Source organism: Varanus komodoensis, unplaced genomic scaffold (assembly GCF_004798865.1).
Source record: "Varanus komodoensis strain SLA01 unplaced genomic scaffold, ASM479886v1 scaffold11, whole genome shotgun sequence".
Taxonomy (NCBI): domain Eukaryota; kingdom Metazoa; phylum Chordata; class Lepidosauria; order Squamata; family Varanidae; genus Varanus; species Varanus komodoensis.
The window spans coordinates 31,216,381-31,237,517 of NW_025335317.1; the positions used below are offsets into that span (position 1 = coordinate 31,216,381).

Sequence of the window (21,137 nt, forward strand, 5' to 3'; positions counted from 1 at the left end):
GAAATCTGAAATTCTTTAAGCAACCTTGTGTCCTCCAAGTAGGCTTAAGTACCAGTCCGATCTTCCACTGGCCATCATGGGTGCCCAGCAGGGTATGATTTCTTTAAGAAAATTCAAATGCTAAAATGGCAGTCTGTGGTGCATGAATGAGGAGTGTTTGAAGGATGGTTCAGGCTGCTGCTCTGGAGAAAGGAAAAGATTGCTCTCCAAAACTTTTTGAGCATTCACATCAACTAAACCACCACTTCTTCCAGCACTGGAAACTCATTTTTATTCCCTTTTTGCTTTCAAATATAACAAAATATAGCAGTGTTGCAAATCCTCGTGCCTCACTAAGGCTGACGCACTTTAGAGAGGGAGATAGACAAAATCCCTGGGATGCCCACTAAGCTCTATTTACTGTTTTGCTAAAACTTGCCAGTGCACATCTCTTCACACCAGTGTCTCCATGCACAAAAATTGCTGGATGTATGTTGAACTGGATGGCTTCTTTCATGGCTTAACATTAAAAACATGCATGAACTCCAAATGAAGCAAAGTATTCCCCCTTTCAGGCCACAGAGATGTGAATTCACAGCCCAAGACTCCACACAAATCCCCTATTATCATAAAAGCAGCAAAACCATTTCCCCCAGCACACAACCAGTTTCCATTCTATATCTTTGCAGAGCAACTGCATCAGGAAGTGGGGCTGGGGGGAGTCTGAGCCCCACCTCCTAAGCCCTGATAGGCTCAGACCAGCCAGGATGAAGTGGGGGCGGCTTTTTCCTCCGTCTGACAATCCTTGTCCAAGTCCACCACCTTCCCAAACAGCAGGGAAAAGAAGTGTGGCCACCCCAGAGGAAGGACAGCTATTCCTTCATTCCAAGTACATGCCCAGAAGTGAAGGGGCTTTTGATTCACTGAATCCCAAACTGCCCTTACTGCCACAGGAGAAGTCCCAGGAAAACTGCTTTATGCCATTGTTTACGGGACGGGAGGGGACAGGGCTGCACAATTCCTCAGCTCCTGGGATGCCCTCTGGGGACCACGTCCCCGCCCCTTACAAGCTTTTGCATTAACCCAGAAGGGCAGGAATCACCACCCTGCACAGCTCTTCAATTGTATTATTTAATGCCCAAGACAGATTCCCTAGTCCTTATTGCTTATTTATTAAGAAACATCATTTATTTATTTAGCCTGGTAACCAACCGACGCATATTTTGATACCAAGTAGTCAGAGCTCTCTGAGCAGTTCACAAAAGTTAAATTAACTTTAAAATTACAGCAGTCTTTTGAACATGCCTTTTCTCAGGGCAAACGAAAGAATGTGCTTTGGCCTCATTTTTGGAGCTTCAAAAGCTGCAACCTTTTGCTTTGATTTGGTATAAAACATTCTGGTGATGTGAACAGGCCCATTTACCCACGTCGGCATCTGTCTGTGAAAACAATCCAATCTGTACTTCACTGTTCCAGCAGGCAATGAGCACTCACCTTAAGCTGTTCCAAATCTTAGCAGCACATAACTATTTTTGTGACATCGTATTTCCTTTTTTTTAACATTTTAAAAGGTTGTTTCACGTATGTGCCGTAAATTAATGTGTTCTGCACAGTTTTATCCCGTCTCCCAAGTACACCATAGAACTGCTTTCCTAGGATGCATTTCCCTGAAATACTTCTTTTCTGATATCAGTTAACTCCTGTGCTAAAGGCTTTGCCCAATGAAAAATTACCTTTGGTATCGAATGTCAATAGGACGTGACTGCATTTCTGAGCATGTTAACAACTGCCTAATGCCAGAGGTAAAAAAAGCCAGATCCTATTGAAAAAGGCCACTGTTCCGTGACTTCGCTACTTAGAAACAGAAATGGCTTTGCCCAACAAGTTCAAAGTATAAATTAGTTTAATGAGCAATGGGTTATCTCAAGCACTGGTACCAGCGTTTGGTAGCTTCGGGGCAGAGTAGACAAAGACCAGTTTCCCCCACAGCTCCATATCTACTGCGACCCCATCGCCAGGAACCGGCTCCACAAGGAACTCCAAGCGGCAGGAAGACTCGGCGTCAGGGGCAGGCACCATGAGCTCAGTCACGCGGTAGGTGGGGGCATGCGCCTCCCCAACCAGGCGCAGAGGCAGCTCAGGACCAGCGGCACACGACCCACCCCGGTAGTGCACGCGGAAGCAGAGGGCCTTGCTGGGGGGGAAGGTCCAGCGTAAGGTCAGGCTGAGCGAGAGCTGGGCTCCCTCCGAAGGCCGGTGCCAGCGGACATGGGCAACGTCCATGGGCCACTTCAGGGTGGCGGCATCCACTGGCGACAGGGAGTGCAAGGTGGCCGCGTCCAGCACCTGTGGAGGGACACACAAGATGGCCACCACGAACGGGGGCAAGCGAGAGGAAGGGCAGAAGGGAGCGGGCCTGGAGATGCAGGAGGGGAGATGGGCAGGGCGAGTCCGGCTGTCCCAGCCTCTGGGGCGGACTCAATGGGACCAGCAAGGGAGCCACAGCCAGCTTCCCTGGGGCCCTCCTGAAGTTTCAGCATCCAGCATCCCTAACTGATGACCATGCCATCTGGGGATGATGGGAGTTGTAGTTTAAAGCAAGAAGAAGGCACATGATTAGGGCCAGCTGGCCAAGGACCAAGGGCCGGTCTTCAGGGTCAGGGACTGTTTGCGGCACTGGCCTCATCCTAGCACTACTCCAATCAGGAGGGGAAAGGAGTGCCAGGCTACCAGATCAGACATGGTAAGGCCTGCAGCTGTGAGGGTCAGAAGCTTGGGCAGTGAAGCAGCTCCGAGAGGCCCCATAAACAGGCCAGGGGGCAGCAGTTCAAGCCATTTCATTCGGGAGCAGAGACTTGGCAGTGCTTTCTGACAGGGCCACCTTTTCAAAGCAGCAGGAGCCAGGCCTTCCCAGGAGCAGAGGGCGCCCCTGAACCACTGGGGTGGCTGCAGGGAGAGGCCCCAGCCCAGTCCAGCCCATGGCAGAGCCCCACCGCTCCCCACAGCAGACTTACCCAGATCCTGCCCAGGCGGCAAGCAAAGGGCGCCTCCTCCTGACCAGCCTGGTGCCGGGAGACCGTGACCGAAAGGTCATCCAGGAAGCCGTTCTGGAGCTCCAGCTCAAAGCAGCTGTGGGGGGACGAGATGAAGGGAGGCTCTTGTCAGTGGCTGTGTGTGGAGAAGGCCTTCCGCCATTGCCCACAACTCTTCCGGCAGCAGGCCCAGGGCCAGCCTGCACAAGGCCGAGGCATCCAGGCCTTCTAGAGAACCGCTTGCTCACATGGAGGTTCAGAGCAGAGCCGACGGGAAACTGTCCCCCACCCCGAAGTCAAACCTTATCAGGGGCAGGTCCTGCAGCCCTTCCCTTACCCTGGAGGAGCTCCTTCACACAGAGAGGCCATACGCTCCTGCCTCCTTCTGCACGGAGAAAGTGGCAAAGGTCGAGGAAGGCCGGGCCCTCTTGCTGCCTTTCACTCCGGGAGTGGAGGACCTCCGCCCTGCTGAGGGTGCACCCCGAGCCCGGGTCCTCTCCCAGGGCTGGAGGAGGACAGCCTTCCCCTCCCCACAGCCCGCTCAGTGACTGGAAGCAACGGCAGGGTTTTGGCTCCCCACAGAGGGGGCTGCCGACTGAAGGCTCCTTCCGGGAGTTAAAGGGACAACGGGACCCCATGCCGAGGGGCTGAGAGTTGAGAACCGGACGAAGAGCGACCACAGAGGAAGGGGTGGGTGGTGGAGAGTGGAAGAGGCAGGGCTGGTGATGCCACCGGGGGTGCACCGCTTCCACCAGCTCCCTTCCGAGCGCCTGGACCAAGGGACGGCCACCACTTACCGGCTCTGCCAGCCGCGTTCCCCGTGTCGGCCACATCCTCGGAACAACTGAGCCAGGCGGGGAGGAGGTGTGGGGAGCAGGAAGGGCTTGTGCCACGTCACTTCTGCTGGAGGAAAGGCAGCATTAGGGCTCATGCACAGCCAGTGTCAGCTCAAGGGCCAGGCTCCATTTCCAGGAGCTTCTGGGGCCCGTATTCCTTGGGGGTGGGGGGGAGATAGCGAAGGCAGAAACAGCAGTGCCAAAATGCCAAGAGGACCAGCATCTTTTTGCTTGATGCACTGATTCCCAGCAACCACTCCTTAGCAGAGGCATTTCAGCCTCATAGAGACAGAGTGGCAGGGAAAGGCAGCAAGGGCAGGAAACCATGAAGTGATGGGTGGTCAGGCAAAAGGGGTGCAGCCGAGGGAAGAAGGCTTGCAGCCCTAAAGGTTCGACACCTTTGCACTGAGGAAAGGCAGCAGAACAGCAGAGCAAAGAGGAGTGAGCCAGGGCATTTCCTGAGCTGCTGAGACGCTTCTGGAAGGCACCGAGTGGCTTCCGCAGGGCAGCCAGAGGGCGAGTCTCAAAGGAAAGGGCAGAAGCAGGACTCCAGTACCAGATGAAGGTGACCTGTCGCTGGCAGAGGAAGGTAGCGACGTCCTCGTGCTGAACTGCGGTGCCATGGCCACAGTCTGGGAGGAGTTCCCGCTCTTCTCAATTAAGACAAGGAACAGTCGAGGGGGGGCCGGAATCTGGAATGAGAACAGCCTGTGACGCCCCCCACGCCCCAGACAGGCAGAGAGAGAGACAGAGAGAGGGCACGGTCACTACCCGCTCTGGCCCCTGGCCAGCACAGCTGCAAAGGGGGCAGCCGGGAGGGGCCCGGCCGCACGCCTCCTTCTCACCAGCACAGCATTTGCGTGGCCGCCTTTGGCAAGGCTCAGACCAGGGCCCTCTGCAGGGACAACTGTTTCCCCAGATGGCCGCACAGCGCTGCTAGCTGGCCTGGGAAGCCCCCCGGGCTGCTCGCAGCACCAGCGCCAGCCCTGCCATCAGGCAGACCGAAGCAAGTGCCACGGCCAGCAAATGCCAGGAGGAAGCCGTGGCAGCACCTGCTTGGGCTGGGATGCCCAGCCATTCCTCTCCGCTAGGGGACCGAGCTGGGTGAACCGTGTGCTCTTTCCCACGTCCCTCAGCAGGTGTGCCACCTCAGGCTCGGCAGAGGACCCTCCCCGCTCACTGGTCACCCACCAGCCCCGTCCGCTTCTGGGCAAGGAACGGGAGTCTGCCCACTCCCCTTGCGTGCCAAGCAAAGGGCCTCAGGCTGGCCCCATTCAGTGTGCATCAAGCCACCTTCTTTTCATGGCGAAAGGGCCTGCGGCAGAATCCCACACAGACGACATTCCACATTTCTGTCTAACTCGTGTGCTAATGTGAACACTTGGCATCACTGCCCAGTTTGACCCTTGCTTGGGAACCCTCTGCCGAAAGGGAGCCGGAGGGGTGCAGTGGCTAAGAGGACAGGGCTGGGCCTCAGGCGACCGGGCTCCAGTCCCACTCAGCCAAGGAGCCAGCTGGGTGACTTTGGGCCAGTCACGGACTCTTGGCCCAACCTCCCTCACAAGGTTGCTGTTGTGGGGATAAGACTGAGAGCGGCAGCAGGAGGCAAGTGATGTAAGCCACTCTGAATTCTTTGTAAAAAAAAGGGGGGGGGGAGAAATCTAATAAATAAATAAACCAGAGTCCAACTCCTACTCGACACCCCCGCCTCTGTCAATTCCAGGCACAGTTAACAGTCCATCCCTGCCTTGGCTCCACCCTTGACAAACAGTGCCCAGGTAAGAGGCGGGGTCTGGCGCAGCTGCCAGCGCCTCAGGAGGAAACTCGTGCGCAGAGACACGGAGCTGGAGACGTGGCACAGACACCAGGTGGCCTCCACGGGCCCGAGGGCGCTCCAGCGCAGCTCCGCCCCATCTCGGCAGCCCAGCCTGGACACCTGAGGCTTAGCTCACCCACGACAGCCCCAGCCTACAGACCTGGCCAGATCCAAGGGGGACGTGATCTCCCCTCCCCTCCCCTCCCCTGGCCAGCAGCCCCTGCTGCTGTTCCGGCCTGCCCCCACCCCAGCCACAATTGCCCTGTGCCCCCAGAGGCGGCCCCCGCAGTGCACGTCGGGCAGCGCCAGCAGCACAGGCTGCAGGACAGGCAAGGAGCCCAGGGCAGCCGGCCCCAAGTGGGCTGCTCTCCAGCCATCTTCTTGCCCATCCCTGTCTTAACACTCTAAACGCACACCCTAAGCAATGCCCCTGAGGCCTCTGTGGCATTTAAATCTTCTTCCTTAACTTGTTTAGCTACTGCACCGGCCTTCCTCAGGTGGGGACCCTCTGCTTAGACATCCTTTCAAGCCCCCCTGCTGGTTTCAAAAGGCTCCTCCCACTGCCCCTAGTTCCAGGGCACCTCCAAAGCCTCCCCACATCTCACACAGGTGCCCCTCCTGCCACTGCCACCGTCCACAAGAAGAGAGGTGCACTTTTCTCTTGCAGCCCCTGGACGCCCTTCCCGGGAGCACAGGGTGGCAACCTTGCTGTCTGCACAGCACAGCACTGCACTGTTTTGTTTATTTGGGTATTTTTACTCCATCCGATACCCAGTGGGTCTCTTTGAGTTCGGTTCCTTCATGAGCTGCTTCTGGGGCCCCCGGAGAAGGCACTCAGTGGGCATTAATACAAACAAAACTGCTCATTTTGATTTGGCACATTTTTTAAAAAGCTGCTCAAGAGAAAAAGGCCTGGACTCGGTTCACAAAGTCAGGAATGGGAAGAAGAAAACCATTACCGCGTGTTTGGCATGCAAAATATGGAGGAAAACCTGGAGGAATTAAGCACGTTTAGTTTTGGAATAAGCAGACAAAGAGAGGTCATGGCAACAGATCTCACTCATTGTGGTGTGGCAGGGCAGGGAAGGGAGAAAGGGAAGAGATCCCCGACTCCCTCCGAACTCAGCAAAAGGTTGGTTCTGCTGCTGGGAAAAATCACTTTTAAAATGAGAAAATCCCATGAATGCACCATCTCCAAAATCCTTCCAAACACTGATTCTGTATCACACACCGATCTGCATTTGCACCCGCGGCAAATGGACACACATGCATGCTTGCGAGCACACTGCACTGAGCCTGCATCGGGGTGGGAGCCTCTTCTGCCCTGGGAGCAAAATGCAACTAGGGGCGAGCCCCATTCCAGCAGTGCGTGGGGCCAAAGGCCAAAAGGGCAGGGCCCACAGCAGATTTTAGCTTCAGGTTCTCACTGCCGGGACTGAACCCTGCAGCATGGGCAAACCCCGCACAAGGCCAAAACGGCACCAGCATTTTGGTGGAATTGGTGGCTGGCCAAGGGAAACCTGGAGACCCAGGTGTGATCCCTGGCCCGGGGCCTGCCCCCGACTCTGCATGCTCTCCTGGATTCCTCCTGTTGCCAGGCAATGCCCACCCCACAAGCCCGCACACCCGCTTCCAACTCCAAGTAAGGCGCGGTCAGGAAGGTGCCACAGCCTGGGCCAGCACTCACCTCACAGTGACGTGAGTGGCCTGCGGGGGGATGGTCCCCTCCAGCAGCAGCGAGCTGCCCCCACACCAGGCATCCTGGAGGCAGCAGCGCGTCCGCAGCCAGCCCCCGTGAGGCTCCGTGCGGTGCAAGTACAGCGGCTGGATCTCCTGCGCACTCAGGTTGTACCACGGCTCAGCCCGACTCTCCTGAAAAGAGAAAGAGCCACCGCAGGCCAGGCCGGGGTGCAGCAAGAGGACTGACTGCCAATGTGCTACTGCAATCGGGCTTCTCTTACACTCCCCTCCTCTCAGAAGCCCACCTTTGAGGTGCATTTCTTTTCGAGAAGTTAGCCTCACATTTCAGAGCCACTTGCATGTTTGTGGCCCATGCAAATATCTATTTCCTGTCTGGAAGTGTCAGGCCTCGTATGCAAAGACTATTCCTAGCCAAAGGGACTAGGAGGGAACCACCTTTCTAATTAATGAACCTACTCCTTCCTGTGATGTAGTGAAATAGTTCAAAACTTTCTAGCCTGCAGGAAGAAGTTTATATTCATTCCAAAGGCGAGTCCATTTTTTTAAAAAAGCAAACTACCTGTGAAAAGCAAATGCACAAGATGGCAGGGCCGAGGGGACAAAAAGAGGAAAAAAAACTGGCGGGTCCACGCGGAATAGCATTAGTCCCCCAGGCAGGTGAATGGCAGAATGGGGATCAAACCCACATGACATTCATGGTGTAGTGTAACGGAAGAGAGCCTGCACTTGGCCACAATTTGCAGTGGGAGGGCAACATTGGGGCTTCACTTCTGATTTGCTTCCTGAAATTTGCATCTCCCACTCCCTTTCAGTGTATTTTTAAAAAATAAAGTTCATCTTCCACTGACTTCAGTGGATTGTTAGGTTACTCCCCCCCTTTTTTTTCTATCTTGTGAGCTACCCAGAGAACTGCCTCAGTTAATAGGTGGCAAAGAAATCAAATAAATAAATAAATAGGAGCTTTTACAAAATTGAAGCAACAATACTATACTTGTTTACCTGAGAGCAGGTCCCATCAGATTCAGTGGGGCTTACCGCTGTGTAGACATGCACAGTGGTGTGTGGGAAGTGAGGAAAACGCCTGACCCCAGAACCCAGAGAAATGGAGACCAGGATGGGCCAGAAGACCGCTAGAGATGGCATCTTGCCTCCTGCCCTTCCCTTCAGAAAGCTTTGCTAGAGCTTCATCTTTGATCCCAGTAATCCCAGTTAAGCTGTGACTGCACGGACACGCTCAAAATGGAGGCAGCTCTTTAGTTTTATTGTTGTGGTTGGCAAGCCTCTTTTTCAACTGTACGCAAGTAGTGCACAGTGCAATTACCATAAAAATACCCTGGTGTGCGACCACGACAGCGATCCATGTCACCTAGAGAGGAAGTTGCCTTCCTGCAGGGCAGGGCACTCCTCCCTCCCTCCCTCCCTCCCTCCGAGTGGCGGCAGCTCTCCAAGGACCCAGACAGAAGGTCTTTTGCATCACCTGCCGTGGGTTCCTTGCAGGCGAGATGCCGGGGATCCAACCAAGGGCGTTCTGCACACAGAGCAGGGCCCCCCCACAGAGCCAGGGATTCCCCACCACCAGCGCCCTGCTCCGGGTCATGCGTCCTGCACAAGCAGGCATCAGGAGCCCTGGCAGGGGGCAATGGCTGGGGTGACGGGACTCCAGTGGAGGAGACTGAGCCCGGAGAGGAGCCCTGCCAGTCAAGAGGCCTGCAAGCCACACACAGGCATCATCATGCAGGAAGAGAGCCCCCGCTCACCAGAAAGAGAAGGGCCCAGCAGCCCGCCCAGGCCAGCCGCCTACCTAGCTAAGCAGCCCTGTGGGGGCCTCCATTCAGAAACACGCAGGGGCAGCTGGGCAGCAAAGCCCGAGCCACAGCCAGAGTCAGAGCCAGCTGAAGGGCTCACTGCCCTTCTCCCCTCCTGGGCTCCAGCGCCTGCAGAGGCGTCTCTGGAAGGCTTACAATATGAAACGCCTAATAAATACATTGTTTCTGTCAGCTGCTGCTGTTCCAGGCAGAAGAGCTGGCTGGGGAGGCTGCCATGCCAGGCATCCAGAAGGCCCGGGAAGCACCCCCGTCTATGGGGGGGAGGTGGCACAGAGCAGGCAAGGTGGGCATTAAAGCCGTCGGTGGGCACATCACTTGCTGAGTCACCCGCAAAGGGAAGGGCCATTTGCCATCCTTCCTGTGCCCCATTTCCTCCTCCCCAGCAGCAAAGCCCAGTCCTGCCTCGGGTCTTACCTGCCCGTTGCTGAAGTGCCTCTGGCCCATGCCCAGGTTGAAGCTGGTGCAGAAGGGGAGGGAGCCAACGCTGTGGATGGGCAGCAGCTGGGACAGCAGAGCCCAGAATCTACAGGCAGGAAAAGGAGATTAGTTGTCCCACGGGGGGTGGGGGGCCCAGGCTGCACCTCAAGGCCCCTGGGAGCCCAGCCTGACTGGACCCAAGCAGGAAGGGCAGCTAAGCCTGATGGATCCCCCCACAAAGGGTGCCCACTGCACCAAGGGGGGGGGGCGCTCTCTGGGAAAACATGCTCTCCACCTCCTCCTCACAGGCCTTACTTGTCCTCATTGTTCAGGAAGTCCGCTGAGCCAAGCTGCTCGTAGACCCAGCCGGGCGCAAAGATGGCCACCGAGAGGCCCTGCTCCCGAATCATGCGCAGCGACTGGAGGGACACAAGGGGCACCAGGTCGCCATTTCCCCCGGGGATTCCAGAGCACTGCTGGCCCGGCTCCGGGGCGAGCACTGCCTGCACCCAGGCCCGACCCCTCCCATCGCACAGACTGCCCAGCCTGCCCGCGTGGTAACGAGGCCCTCGGCGGGGGGGGGGGGCAGAACTCAAGCACGCAGGAGCTACGGCTTGGTTGGCTGGTCTTGAACTAGACGCTGAGGTCCACCAGCCAGAGCCAGGAGCGAAACACCTGCAGCCCAGGAGGCTGAAACAGTGCAGGCCCAGAACAGGCCGTTCTGGCAGAGCTCTGCTTCTGGTTCCCTGGCCCCTGGTGCGGATGTTCAGCAACCCAGCGGAGTGGGCAGGGCGGGGATGTGCCGTTGCCGCAGGACAGCGCAGGCACCTTGCAGTGGACCCGACTGCACCTTCCGGCCACCCCTGCTGCAGAGTCAGGCGCAGCACCGAAGGAACCCCCAAAGCGGAAAGGTGCAGCCGGGCCCTCCTACCTTGTTCGTTTCAAAGCCACCACTCACAACGTCCCCACGTGCAAACACATCCACCCCGACATAGACGTCTGTCCGGCGATCATCTGCCACCTCCCTGGAACGCAAGAGGTGCTCCTCCTTCCAGTTGTAGTTAGTGAACAATCCGTCACAAGCATCGAAGTAAACCCTGCAAGCACACAAAAGAGGAGGAGCAGCAGTCACCCGTGGGGCTGCGAGAGATCCCCTCGAGTTGCCTCTGGTTTTGCCCCAGGTCACCCAAGGAAGCCCCACGGCTTAGATTCTGTGGGTCCGTCCACACAGCTGGCGCTGCAATGCCTGCAGTCCAAGCCTGTGACGTGCCTGCTCCAAGGCGGACAAGAATCCGTGTGGTCTGGAATGGCCAGGCACTTGTCATGACGGTCCCCACAGACACCTCCGCCAGGAGGATCCAGAATGTGCAGGCAGCCAAGCTGGTCCATCTCAACACACCCGTCTCTAGCAGGAGCAGGTCTGGAGCAGGCACACCCGTCTCTAGCAGGAGCAGGAGCAAGCCACTCCAAAACGCTGTGCATTACAACTGGGATCGGGACAGCTCAGGGCACTACACTGCTGCTGAGAACCTGCTGTGTGGAACGCAGAGGAAACAGGGAGACCGAAAAGGACTGGCGGATGATGTGAGAACCAGGAGCCCTGCTAATGAAAAGGCTGCTGCTGCGTCCCTGCGATCCCTGGCTCCGCGACACCACAGCCAAGGATCCGGGAGCTCTTGGGACCATGTCCAGGGCGCTTCCCACACACCGGACCGTCACACTATGCACAGACCTGGAACAGAACGGAGCACCACGGCCCAAGGCTGGGTCACCAAGCCGGCGCTCAGAGGCTGGGGGTCTGGACACCTCATTAAGCATGGCTCTCCTAGGCATCTCTGTGCCTCATGCCAAGAGAGGGAGCACGGGATTATCCCATGTTATCCTCGCAACAGCACTGCAAAAGAGGTTAACCTGGAATACAGTAACCTGTCCAAAGCTGGGCAGGCTTCTGAACCCAGGCGCGCCCGGCCCCAGCTCTCCCCTGGCCTCTCCCACCTTGTGGATGCCGCTTCCTACTGAGCAGGCAAGTTCTAGGAGGGCAGTGCAACCGGACCAGGACAGAGGCTCCGTGGGGACTGCCTGGGCGACTGTGAGGCTTGCACACTCTACCCCCACCCCCCGAGAGCAACTCACCGCCTCCAGTTGGGGCAGGGGGGACAGAAATGTTCGCCGCACTCACTTGTTGCTCTCGTTGAGCTCGTTTTGCCACCGGAGCTCCCCGCTTGGCAAGACGCTGTCGTACCACAGCACCTGTCCTCCGGGCACGAGTCGGTGCACCTGGGCCGTCAGGTATCGCAAGAAGTGGGGCACGTTCCGCGCTGCTGACACCTGCCGTGGAAGAGTTGCACCATCACGCCGGGCGGTGGGGAAGCCGTCTGCCCACCGCTCAGTGATGCTGTAACCCAAACTTGTCATGGGGTAGGCTCTCATCTTTTACTGTCTATCAGTAGTAAAAAGTCCTACAACTCTTAGCCAGCCATGACTGGCTGAGGGATGCTGAGTTGCAGGACTTCTTTCTGTAGAAATATGCACAGAATCATGCCCTTAGAAAATGATTTCCAGCCTGGAAAACAACCAGACATACACCGAGCAACAGGGCCACACTAGCAGTGTGCTCATCAGGGGCCTTTCTCCTCACTCCCTGTGGCTGCTGCCGAGCCCAGTTCAAGTTGCCAGTTGTTGCTGGTTGTTACCCTAAATATATTGGAGCCATTATTTTAACATGACCATCTCCTCCTCCATGAACCTGCCTGGCAATTGTGCTCCTCCTCAAAGTTCTTCCTCCACACCTTGTCACAAAGAGAGGTGTAATTAGTTGAGATATGAGATGAGGCCTTTTTGGTGGTGACACCTGCCTGGAACTCCCTCCCAAGGGAGGTTTAGTTTGGTTTCTTCATAGCTAGCTTTTAAACAGAGGACCTTTCTATTCCATCAGACTACTGATCTATTTTAATTCCTCCTGCATGTGGGTTTGTTTTACTGACTTGTTTTAATACTGCATGGGCTTTAAAAATCGTAATGCTGTAAATAGTCTGGGAGGCCCTTTCAAAGGCAGAAAAGAAGCATATTGATGGTTTAATAGGTAAGTCTGGAAGTGCGCTCACATGGCTCTTCTGTTCCCAAGAACTTGGGGGAAACGGCTCTGCTTGTTTGCAGAAGAATTCACCGAGCACAGCACTGGCTGGCTGGAACCACTGATATCACATGCCCCACCTCCCCAAAGGAGTATTTCAACTTGTTCCTGTTTTGAGCTGGCACACAGTCACTGGATGGAGTGAGCGAGCGTGCAGTGTTTGTAAAATGGTGGACAGCCAAGCACGAGAAGGTTTGGCCAGACTAATGAATCAGCATTCAGTTCCTCACTTAGCTGGCCTGCTAGCTGCCCCCAAAAACATGGAGCGGGAGAGACTGCAGGAGCACAGGGTAAGAAAAAGGAAACAGATCAGGTCCTGATTTAGGATGCATCACACACCCCGGGTTATTTTGGTAAATCCACTGCCCTTCAGCACCCCCTTCACTTCCAGGGAAGCTCGGCACAGTGTGGCTTCTCCTGAATAGGAAAGCTGGGCCTTCTATGCACCAAGAAGCGAGGGTGACCATTTTGATCCTGGACATTTTTACTCAAAAAAATGTGGGCCATGCCTCCACCTTTACCACCTCCTTTGCATTCAAACCCCTTCCAAACTCTTTCCAGTTGATTTTTACCCTACCCCACCAAGGAAGCCAGGGAGCTGGCACAGCACAATTTGTATGAAAACAAACAAGTCACAAATAACATGCATACAAGGAAGCACAGATTTAGCAGGCAGAATGACCAAACCCTTCAGCCAGGCCTTGGCAAAACAGTGCCATGTCTTCCATTCGGAACATAGTGTTTGCATTATGGTTTGTGAATCCTGAAGGACAGATTGGCAAGCTGCTGTGAATGCAGGGAAACAAATGCATGGGCAGAAAATCTGTGTTCCTGTATGCAAACCTGCAAGTGCTGGCACTGAGGAATTGCCTCCAGCCGATTTCAGCTCTTCTTGCAAGCACCTAAGTCTAAGGGGAGCTTGTAAACTTTTTAGACTGGGGGAGGGGATTACAGTAATGCCAGGAAGACTCCCAACATTTAGTGGTTGGGGGGAAAGGGGGTGTGAAAGAGGGAAGAGGGCTCAGGAACTGCTGGACTGGGACCCCCTAGAAGTCCGGATCTGCCTCCCAGGCCTGGGCATCTGCACCCCGGTGAATATGCACACAGTGACTGCACTGGTCTCTGAAGCTGCAGGGATGGCCACAAGGCCAGCCATCTGTCAGGGGAAGATGCCGAGACGAGCTCCAAACTGGCTCTGGGCTGTTAAGCTCAGTCTGCAGGGAGAGAACAGAGGAAGAGGGCGAAATGGCTCACACTCAAGGAGTTCTCAATGTTGACCAGCCAGCCATCAAAACGGTAAAACTGCGCAATTGCAGCCAGCTGTGCGGCCACAGCCTGGTACGCTTCTTCGTCCTCGCCTGCCAGGAAAGCCTCACACATCTTCCCGCCATCCGTCCACTCTGTGATGAATGTCCCTACAGGCATGGGAGGAAACACAGGGAGACGCTGAGTCCCTCCCTCTCCTGCCCTGGCCCAAATTGCTCAGCATCAAGGTAGGCTTGCTACCACTACACCGAGAGCACCCTGCCAAGGATAGGCAGCGCCACCCAAACACAGGCCATGGCGATTTCAAGCGACACAGCCTATTGTACGGGAAGAATTACCTCTCCCATAAAGCAAAGCTAAGGAACAGCCGGGACAGCTCTTTGCAGGGATGCCAACATCCCCCAAAGAGAGGGCTGGGCAAGAGACTCCCAGGCTTGCAGGCAGCACAGGCGAGTGGGTCAGGCTTCCCCAGCAAGAGGGACTTTGCAGTACAGGCAGGGGCCTGGGAGCCACGTGTACCCCAGCCCGGGTCCAAATCTGACCCTGCCGGCTTGGCCAGAGGGTCATGCCACTTTCTGCAGCTCGCCCCAGTACCCTGACTGCCAGTGGTGTGCCGCCTTCCCAGCTTCGAGTGTCTTCTCCCATTCCCAAAGGCCTCTCCTAAGGCTTAGGAACTGGCAGCAAGTGCTTCAAGCTAAAACACACCGGCATTTTCACCCCACCTCTTTTCATCTGGTGGCTCCCCTTTCGGCTCGGGCCACCACAGTGGAGCCCCTGGGGGCTCAGAATTCGACTCGCAGGCTGAAACAGAATTCGACTCTGAATTTGGGCTGAAGGTGGTGAGGCCCCCTGCTTTGCAGCACAATGCAGAAGGCAGCGGGGTGCGGGGGAGATGGCCTGGCCCAGCCTCTGGAAGCAGCAGGGCGGCTGCAGGATTCCCCCAGCCCCTCCAACCCAGCGTGGGGCAGGGTGGGGCACAAGAGGGCTGATGCTGAGCACCTCCTCCTGTGCAGGCCCAGAAGAGCGTTCACCTCGACGACACAGCAGGATCGATCCCCCAGACTCACCCAGCATGAGGACGCCGTTGCGGTGGGCTGCGTTTGTCCAGACCACTGGTGGAATGGTGACTGTGTGATGGCTGAAGTATATGAAGAGGTCGATGTAGTGCCAGTGGTAGAAGACGTAGGGGTCACGCACAGCGGCGCCCTGGATGAACCTGCCCACAGCCAGGGGAGAGAGGCGCTCAGCACAGGCCAACAGGCCACCTGGGGCTCAGTACAGCAGACCACGCACCACTGCAGGCAGCGGTCCTGCTTGACACTGTATAAAGGCATTCATGGTAAAGTGGGGACCCAGCATGGCACAGTGGTTAGAGTACTGGCCTGGGATTTGGGAGACTCCCTGCCTGCCTGTGGAGCTCACTGGATGACTTTGGGCTAGTTGTGAACTCTCAGCCAAACCAACCTCACAGGGTTGTTGTGAGGCTAAAAAAGAGCAGGAAGATCTATGTAAGCCACTTTGAGTTCCTTGCAGGAAAAAAGGCAGGATATAAACACATTAAATACATTAAAAAGCTGCTAAATTTTCTTTCATGTGTACAACTAATAACACAGTTTTGGGCAGTGCTTTCACACCTGGGTGCGCATCATGATAGTTCTAGGGGGAAACAAAACTGGAGGCAGCTGCCTTGGTCTGTATCAGCCACCCAGTTCTAGGAGTTTCATCGGCAGCCACCAGGTCTTTTGTAAGGTCTTGAGGACCAAGTCATCTTCAACTACTTTACATTCTGGACTGAAGACCACCCTGCACTGGGGTCTTGATCAGGACTGAGAACCCCCAAGCTGCTTTTTCCTAGGAAAGGGACCTGCCTCGCCCTAAGCAAGTTATTTAAACACCCTACTAACATCACACACAGTTTGGCAATAAGAGCACAGACCACGAAATTATCCAGTCAGCTCTACCATGCAAGCAGCTATTCTCTCATCCTCCACTCCTGCTGCACACAAACATCATCTGCAGGACAGAGATAATAATATCACAGGCCTACAATACAAGGATGATGGAAAGATGACAGAGATCATGTATGCAAAACACTTTGAACATCTGCTACAGCAGTCATTTTTAAAACTAATGTTTAACTATTCACCTGGTTGCCATATGTGATGAAAATCTAATTCCATGCAGGTGATCTCATGGAATTCCATGCAGGTGAGCAGGTGAGCTGACAGGAGGAGGGATGGCTCACATTGTTCCACCTTCAACTAGGAAAAGCTCCTTCCTCCACAACCTGCACCAAAACGAAGCACCCTAGCAAGATGATGACGATGACGACGATGAATAACAGGCTAGAAGCTGTTCTGGCCTCATACATACACAGAGCTAATATAATTAATATTACTACTCTGTCAGTCAATCCTCATATCCATGCAGATGTACCCAAGCATCACACTAGTCTCCCAGCCAAGGTAAGTTTGTCATCTTTCATTGTTTTGGGAATGAAAGAACAATGGTGTTCACATCTGGAAATTTCCCCGTCCAGCATGGATCCAAGCCCCTACCTGTCTTCCAGGTATCCACCCATCATGTCATGGCACACCAGTGTGCGGGGCCTGTGGTTGCCAAGCGGAGGCTGCCGTTTAGCCAGTGGCTCCGTGGACACATTGAAAGCGTCGTCGCTGGTGGGCTTCCAGGCAAGCAGCTCTTCCAAGCCTGAGAGGTAGAAGCTGATCGGCTCACTTGTCTTTATGTCATACTGCCGGGCTGGGAAGATGACAAGATGCTACCGTTACCATCTCACACTGACTGTAGGGTTGCAAGGGCATGCCATCCAACAGCAAGTCTTACCAGGGAGAGGATCAGGGGCAAAACTGACCACCCGGTGGAGAACAGAAGTTCTTCGGCTCTCCATATCAAGCTGCAAACTGAAAAGGGAAAGAAGATCAGAAAAGTAATCCTGTTTGGGAATTTTCTACGATTGCCTCCTCCAGTGCCTCTACACTAAAGAATAATTCTTTTAAAAGTAACCAGACCGAAATATTTATTTGTATACAGCCAGACAGGCTCGCCTGGCGCCTAAGTTATGGTCTTTTCCATGCCAGATTCTCCGTGCAGCCCAGGGATGGGCAGAACATTGACCACAAGGGACTGACTAAATGTGGGTCTGGAGGCCCCCCAGTAAAATTCCATGAAAAAAAGGCAGGGTGACTGCAAAAAGAAAGCCTCATCTGTAGTCTTTGCAATGGCTGCTCTGGTAGTAGAACAGGAAGAAATTGGGGTGAGGTCTTTCCAAGCAAAGAGGGCAACTCAGTTAGGACGACACCAGTGCAGCAGCTGGGATAGCCCTGGCAACATTCTGGTAAGACACGCAGGAGAATTTCTCCACTCCCGATCTCCGTCACAGTCCTGCTTCGGCATCAGAATTCTCTGCAGCTTAGCTGCTCCTGGGATGCACCAGCAAGCCTGTTTTCGAATCTGGAGACACCATATCTCCTGGGAAGCTTAAACGTAGCACAGCAGCTAGTGTTGGATTAGGCCTGGCAGTGGGTTAAACTGCTGAGCTGCTGGGATTGTTGATCGAAAAGTCAACAGTTCGAATCCACACACGGGGTGAGTTCTTGTGCTTCGTCCCAGCTCCTGCCAACCTTGCAGTTCGAAAGCACACAAATGCAAGTAGATAAAAAGGTACCACTTGGGTGGGAAGGTAACAGCACTCCGTGCACCTCGGTGTTTAGTCATGCTGGCCACATGACCACGGAAACTGTCTGCGGACAAATGCTGGCTCCCTCGGCTAGGAAACGGAGATGAGCACCGCCCCCAACAGTCAGACATGACTGGACTTTAATGTCATGGGGAAACCTTTACCTTTATAGTCCCCTACTCATCCATGAAGCTCACTAGGTAAATTTGGCCCAGTCACTGAGCCTTGGTCTGACCTACCTCACAGGGCTGTTGTGGGGATAAAAGGGAGAGGTGGAGCACCATAGGCACTTAAATGGGCACCTTGCGGGAACAGGCAGGAAATAACTGTAACTATAAGTCCCATGGAGTTCAATGAGTCTTGAACGGGGGCGTGTGCACACATAGATTGCACTGGGATCCCCCTGCCCCAGGCAGGGGCAGACCTTCCTCTGGTTGGGTGAGCCACACTGGGTGCGGCAGGGCGGCGCTCTGCCGGGTGCTCCCCCAGCCACAGGACGAGTCATTGCTGGCATCAGCTCAGCATCCTGTCAAGCAAGTGTTTCTTCCCCGCCACCTCTGATGCTAATAAGGCGGACGAGGCTGCCAAGCCACTGCCGAGTCCATTGACCCAGTTAGAAAACAAACTGAAAGATCCTGGATGCCAACCCGGGCACGGGACGGCCAAGCAGAAAAACTCCAGCCCAGGCCACGTTGTCCTTGACTTGCCCAGCTTGGAGCATCTCCATCTCCGGCTGTGGCTGGCTGCGTGGCAGAGGCATCCTGCCCGCCAAGTAATCTGCCTGTTCGCTGGTCCTATCAGGATTTAACTCAGGAATCCTGCAGGGGTCTCTCGGCGCCCGGGCTCAGCTATGGGCTGGGCGGGCGAGACTGGAGAAAAGCGATGCCTCGGGCACATGCGGAGGAACAGGATAAGCGCCAGCTGCCCCCAAGCGGCTCAGGGAAACCAATGTTGTTCTGTTTTCTCATGCAACTGCAGTTCGCCACCCAAAGAGCTTCGACAGGACGCAGCTCAGACCATGATTGGGCAGACTAGAAGGGAATTTTCTCATAGGCCGGACAGGGCAACCAAGCAGGCAATCAAGGCTGGCCTACTTTGAAAGGCCCTATCAAAGTGGGTGAAACTTGGGGACCCCACAGAGCCTCTTGCAGACCGTGGTGCTTTGCCAAGGTTCATCGGGTTACTCTTCGCTACCAGTCATGAGCGCAGCCCTGACTGGAACACTTGATTAATAAACACGAACAGGCTTTTCTGAGCATGTGCCGAGTGTCTTTCCCTCATCACGGAGTAACTGGCGATTTCGCGCATTAGGGCTTTCTCGGTCTTTCAGACGAGATGGACGTGCTTTGAAGGAAAAGGAGAAGGCTGCATCCTTTCTGTCCCCTCCCTGCCCCCACGTGCCCCCGGCAAGGTCCTCTCCAGTCTGTGGCTCGGGAGGATGGCGATCCCTCTGCGTCTCGCTCCGTCGCTGGCTCCCGGAGCGTCCTTACCCCAGGCCGGGCCTGAAGCGCCCCTTGGCCGGCCCCTGCGTTTCGCCTCCGCCATCACGACTCTCCTCCTCGGCCCGCTTGGCCCCTCTCCCCCCGCCGCCCTGCTCCCCTCCCTCCATTGCTCTTCGGCTCCTTCCTTCTCCGCCCCGTCACATGGAGGCCGGCGGGGGCGCGCTGCAGCCAATCCTTGCAGCGGCGGCTCCGCGCCATGAGGCGCACTGGCGGCAGCGCCGGGAAAGCGCAGTAACGGAGCGAGCCGAGGAAGCGCGTGGGAGCCGGCCGGATGGCCGGCCGTGCGTGAGCCATGCCTCGGCTTCTCTTTGCTTCCTCCCACGCTCCGACGCCGCGCCTCTGTCGAAAAACCTGCAGGGCTCAGGCTGAAGGTAATTGGTGGAAAGACGGCGAACTCACTTTGCGCGTTCTCAGAGGCATTCTCTTCAGCGTCACAGAACAGTTTCAGGAACAGGCCTGCCTGAACATAGGAGTGGGAGGGGTGCACCCTGTGTAAACAATTAAACTCGCATTGTCGGGGGCGCTTTTCCTTTTAGCGCCTGTTTCTTACTCGATCGAAGGTCTATGGGTCCAAATTTAGCCTCTGCTTTCAGGTTCGGCTTTGCTTTTCAGGAAGCCTTTCCAGGCGATTGTTTCCTACAGTCCTGTATAAGGTGAGGACAAAACCTTCCTCCAGAAGCGCACAACCGCCATGAGCGCAGTGCAGCAGCTTTAGGTGGCCACCTTTGGGCTGTCCAGGAATATGAACACCACATTCCTGTTTGCCTGGGCATGCAGGAGGACAAGCACCAGTAATGGACTGAAATGGGGTAGTCAGACCATGAGGTTGCCAGTGTTTATATCACACAGTTGCCTGATCCATACACCTTTGTGACGGTTACCACAGAAAATAAACTCATGCAACTGGAGCAGCGGCTTAAAAAATGTAGTAATACACTGAACCTTTTCTCTTGATAGATCAAAGCAAGATGTTGGATTCCTAGAGCCTCCCCACCTCCTTAGTGAAAAAAGGATGGTACACATGCTCCTTTTTATACTATTATACACTTATACTGAACTTTATAGAATGCAAATATACAAATTAAGGCACACTCTTAAATACAGGTTTCTGGAGGTTTGCTGGCAATAACCGCAATGTAGCAAGAGTCAAAGCAATACATACTGGGCAGAAGATACTTAGATTAGTTGCAAGTCAGACTGTGAGAGAGACAGTTCCTTCTCCAACCTGGCACCCTTCGGATGTTCTGGACTACAATCCCTGTCATCCATAGTCACTATAGCCATTAAATAATGGGAGTTGTCCAACACATCTAGATAGTGCCAGGTGGCAGAAAGCTGCATAGTAACATACCTTAAGGAGTCTACCTGGCCATGGCAAGATATGAAAATATTTGAGTCCGCAAATGTACAGCCAGTTACCACTAATTGGGAAATTGTTACTGGAAAACACAACACTTATGAAAAACTCAGCAGATGGGAAATAATTTAGAAGGGAAAAGGGAGAGAAACCCATGTTTCGCTAATAAATCAGACAAGACAGCAGATCAGAAAGGTTCTTCTTTGCTATCAGAAACAACACATGGTGCAAGGCCAGTGATGGACAGTGGCATGCAGAACCCAGCGGCTGGCCAGGCGAGGCTCAGGGCCCTCTGTCCCTGCACTGCATTGCACTGCAATTCCAGTTCCGCTCCCAAAAGTGCCATTCCATTCAAAAGGCTGACTTTCTGCTCGACGCTGTTGATTACAGCGTCAGCATATGCCAGGAGCTCTCTCTCCCCTGCACACCATCATTCCATTGTTCTTCCACCTTGGACACTATCATTCTGATTTCATTTCCCTCTGGATAGTGTTTCAGTCGGGAACTTGTCATTCTCCCCTTTCAAGACAATCATTACATTATTGCTCTGCTATAAGCAATTAATCACATTGTGC

General features: G+C 54.8%; 1 protein-coding gene across 2 annotated transcripts; it reads right to left on the reverse strand.

Annotated features, from left to right (window-relative positions):
• Positions 1-1,870: 1,870 nt before the first annotated feature.
• On the reverse strand, positions 1,871-19,256 carry ENGASE (endo-beta-N-acetylglucosaminidase). Of its 2 annotated transcripts, none has more exons than XM_044419865.1 (14): positions 19,194-19,256; positions 16,851-16,927; positions 16,565-16,766; positions 15,074-15,222; positions 13,995-14,155; positions 11,787-11,935; positions 10,539-10,704; positions 9,923-10,026; positions 9,605-9,713; positions 7,351-7,535; positions 4,404-4,555; positions 3,809-3,911; positions 2,994-3,108; positions 1,871-2,325 (listed from the first exon to the last, which is right to left on the reverse strand). In XM_044419865.1, the coding sequence occupies exons 2-14, from the start codon at positions 16,912-16,914 to the stop codon at positions 1,903-1,905; spliced, it is 2,082 nt and encodes a 693-aa protein (XP_044275800.1). In that variant the 5' UTR covers positions 16,915-16,927; positions 19,194-19,256; the 3' UTR covers positions 1,871-1,902. The 2 variants fall into 2 exon arrangements, with proteins under 2 accessions (XP_044275800.1, XP_044275799.1); XM_044419864.1 differs by having other exon boundaries at positions 3,809-3,914.
• Between the last annotated feature and the right edge of the window lie 1,881 nt (positions 19,257-21,137).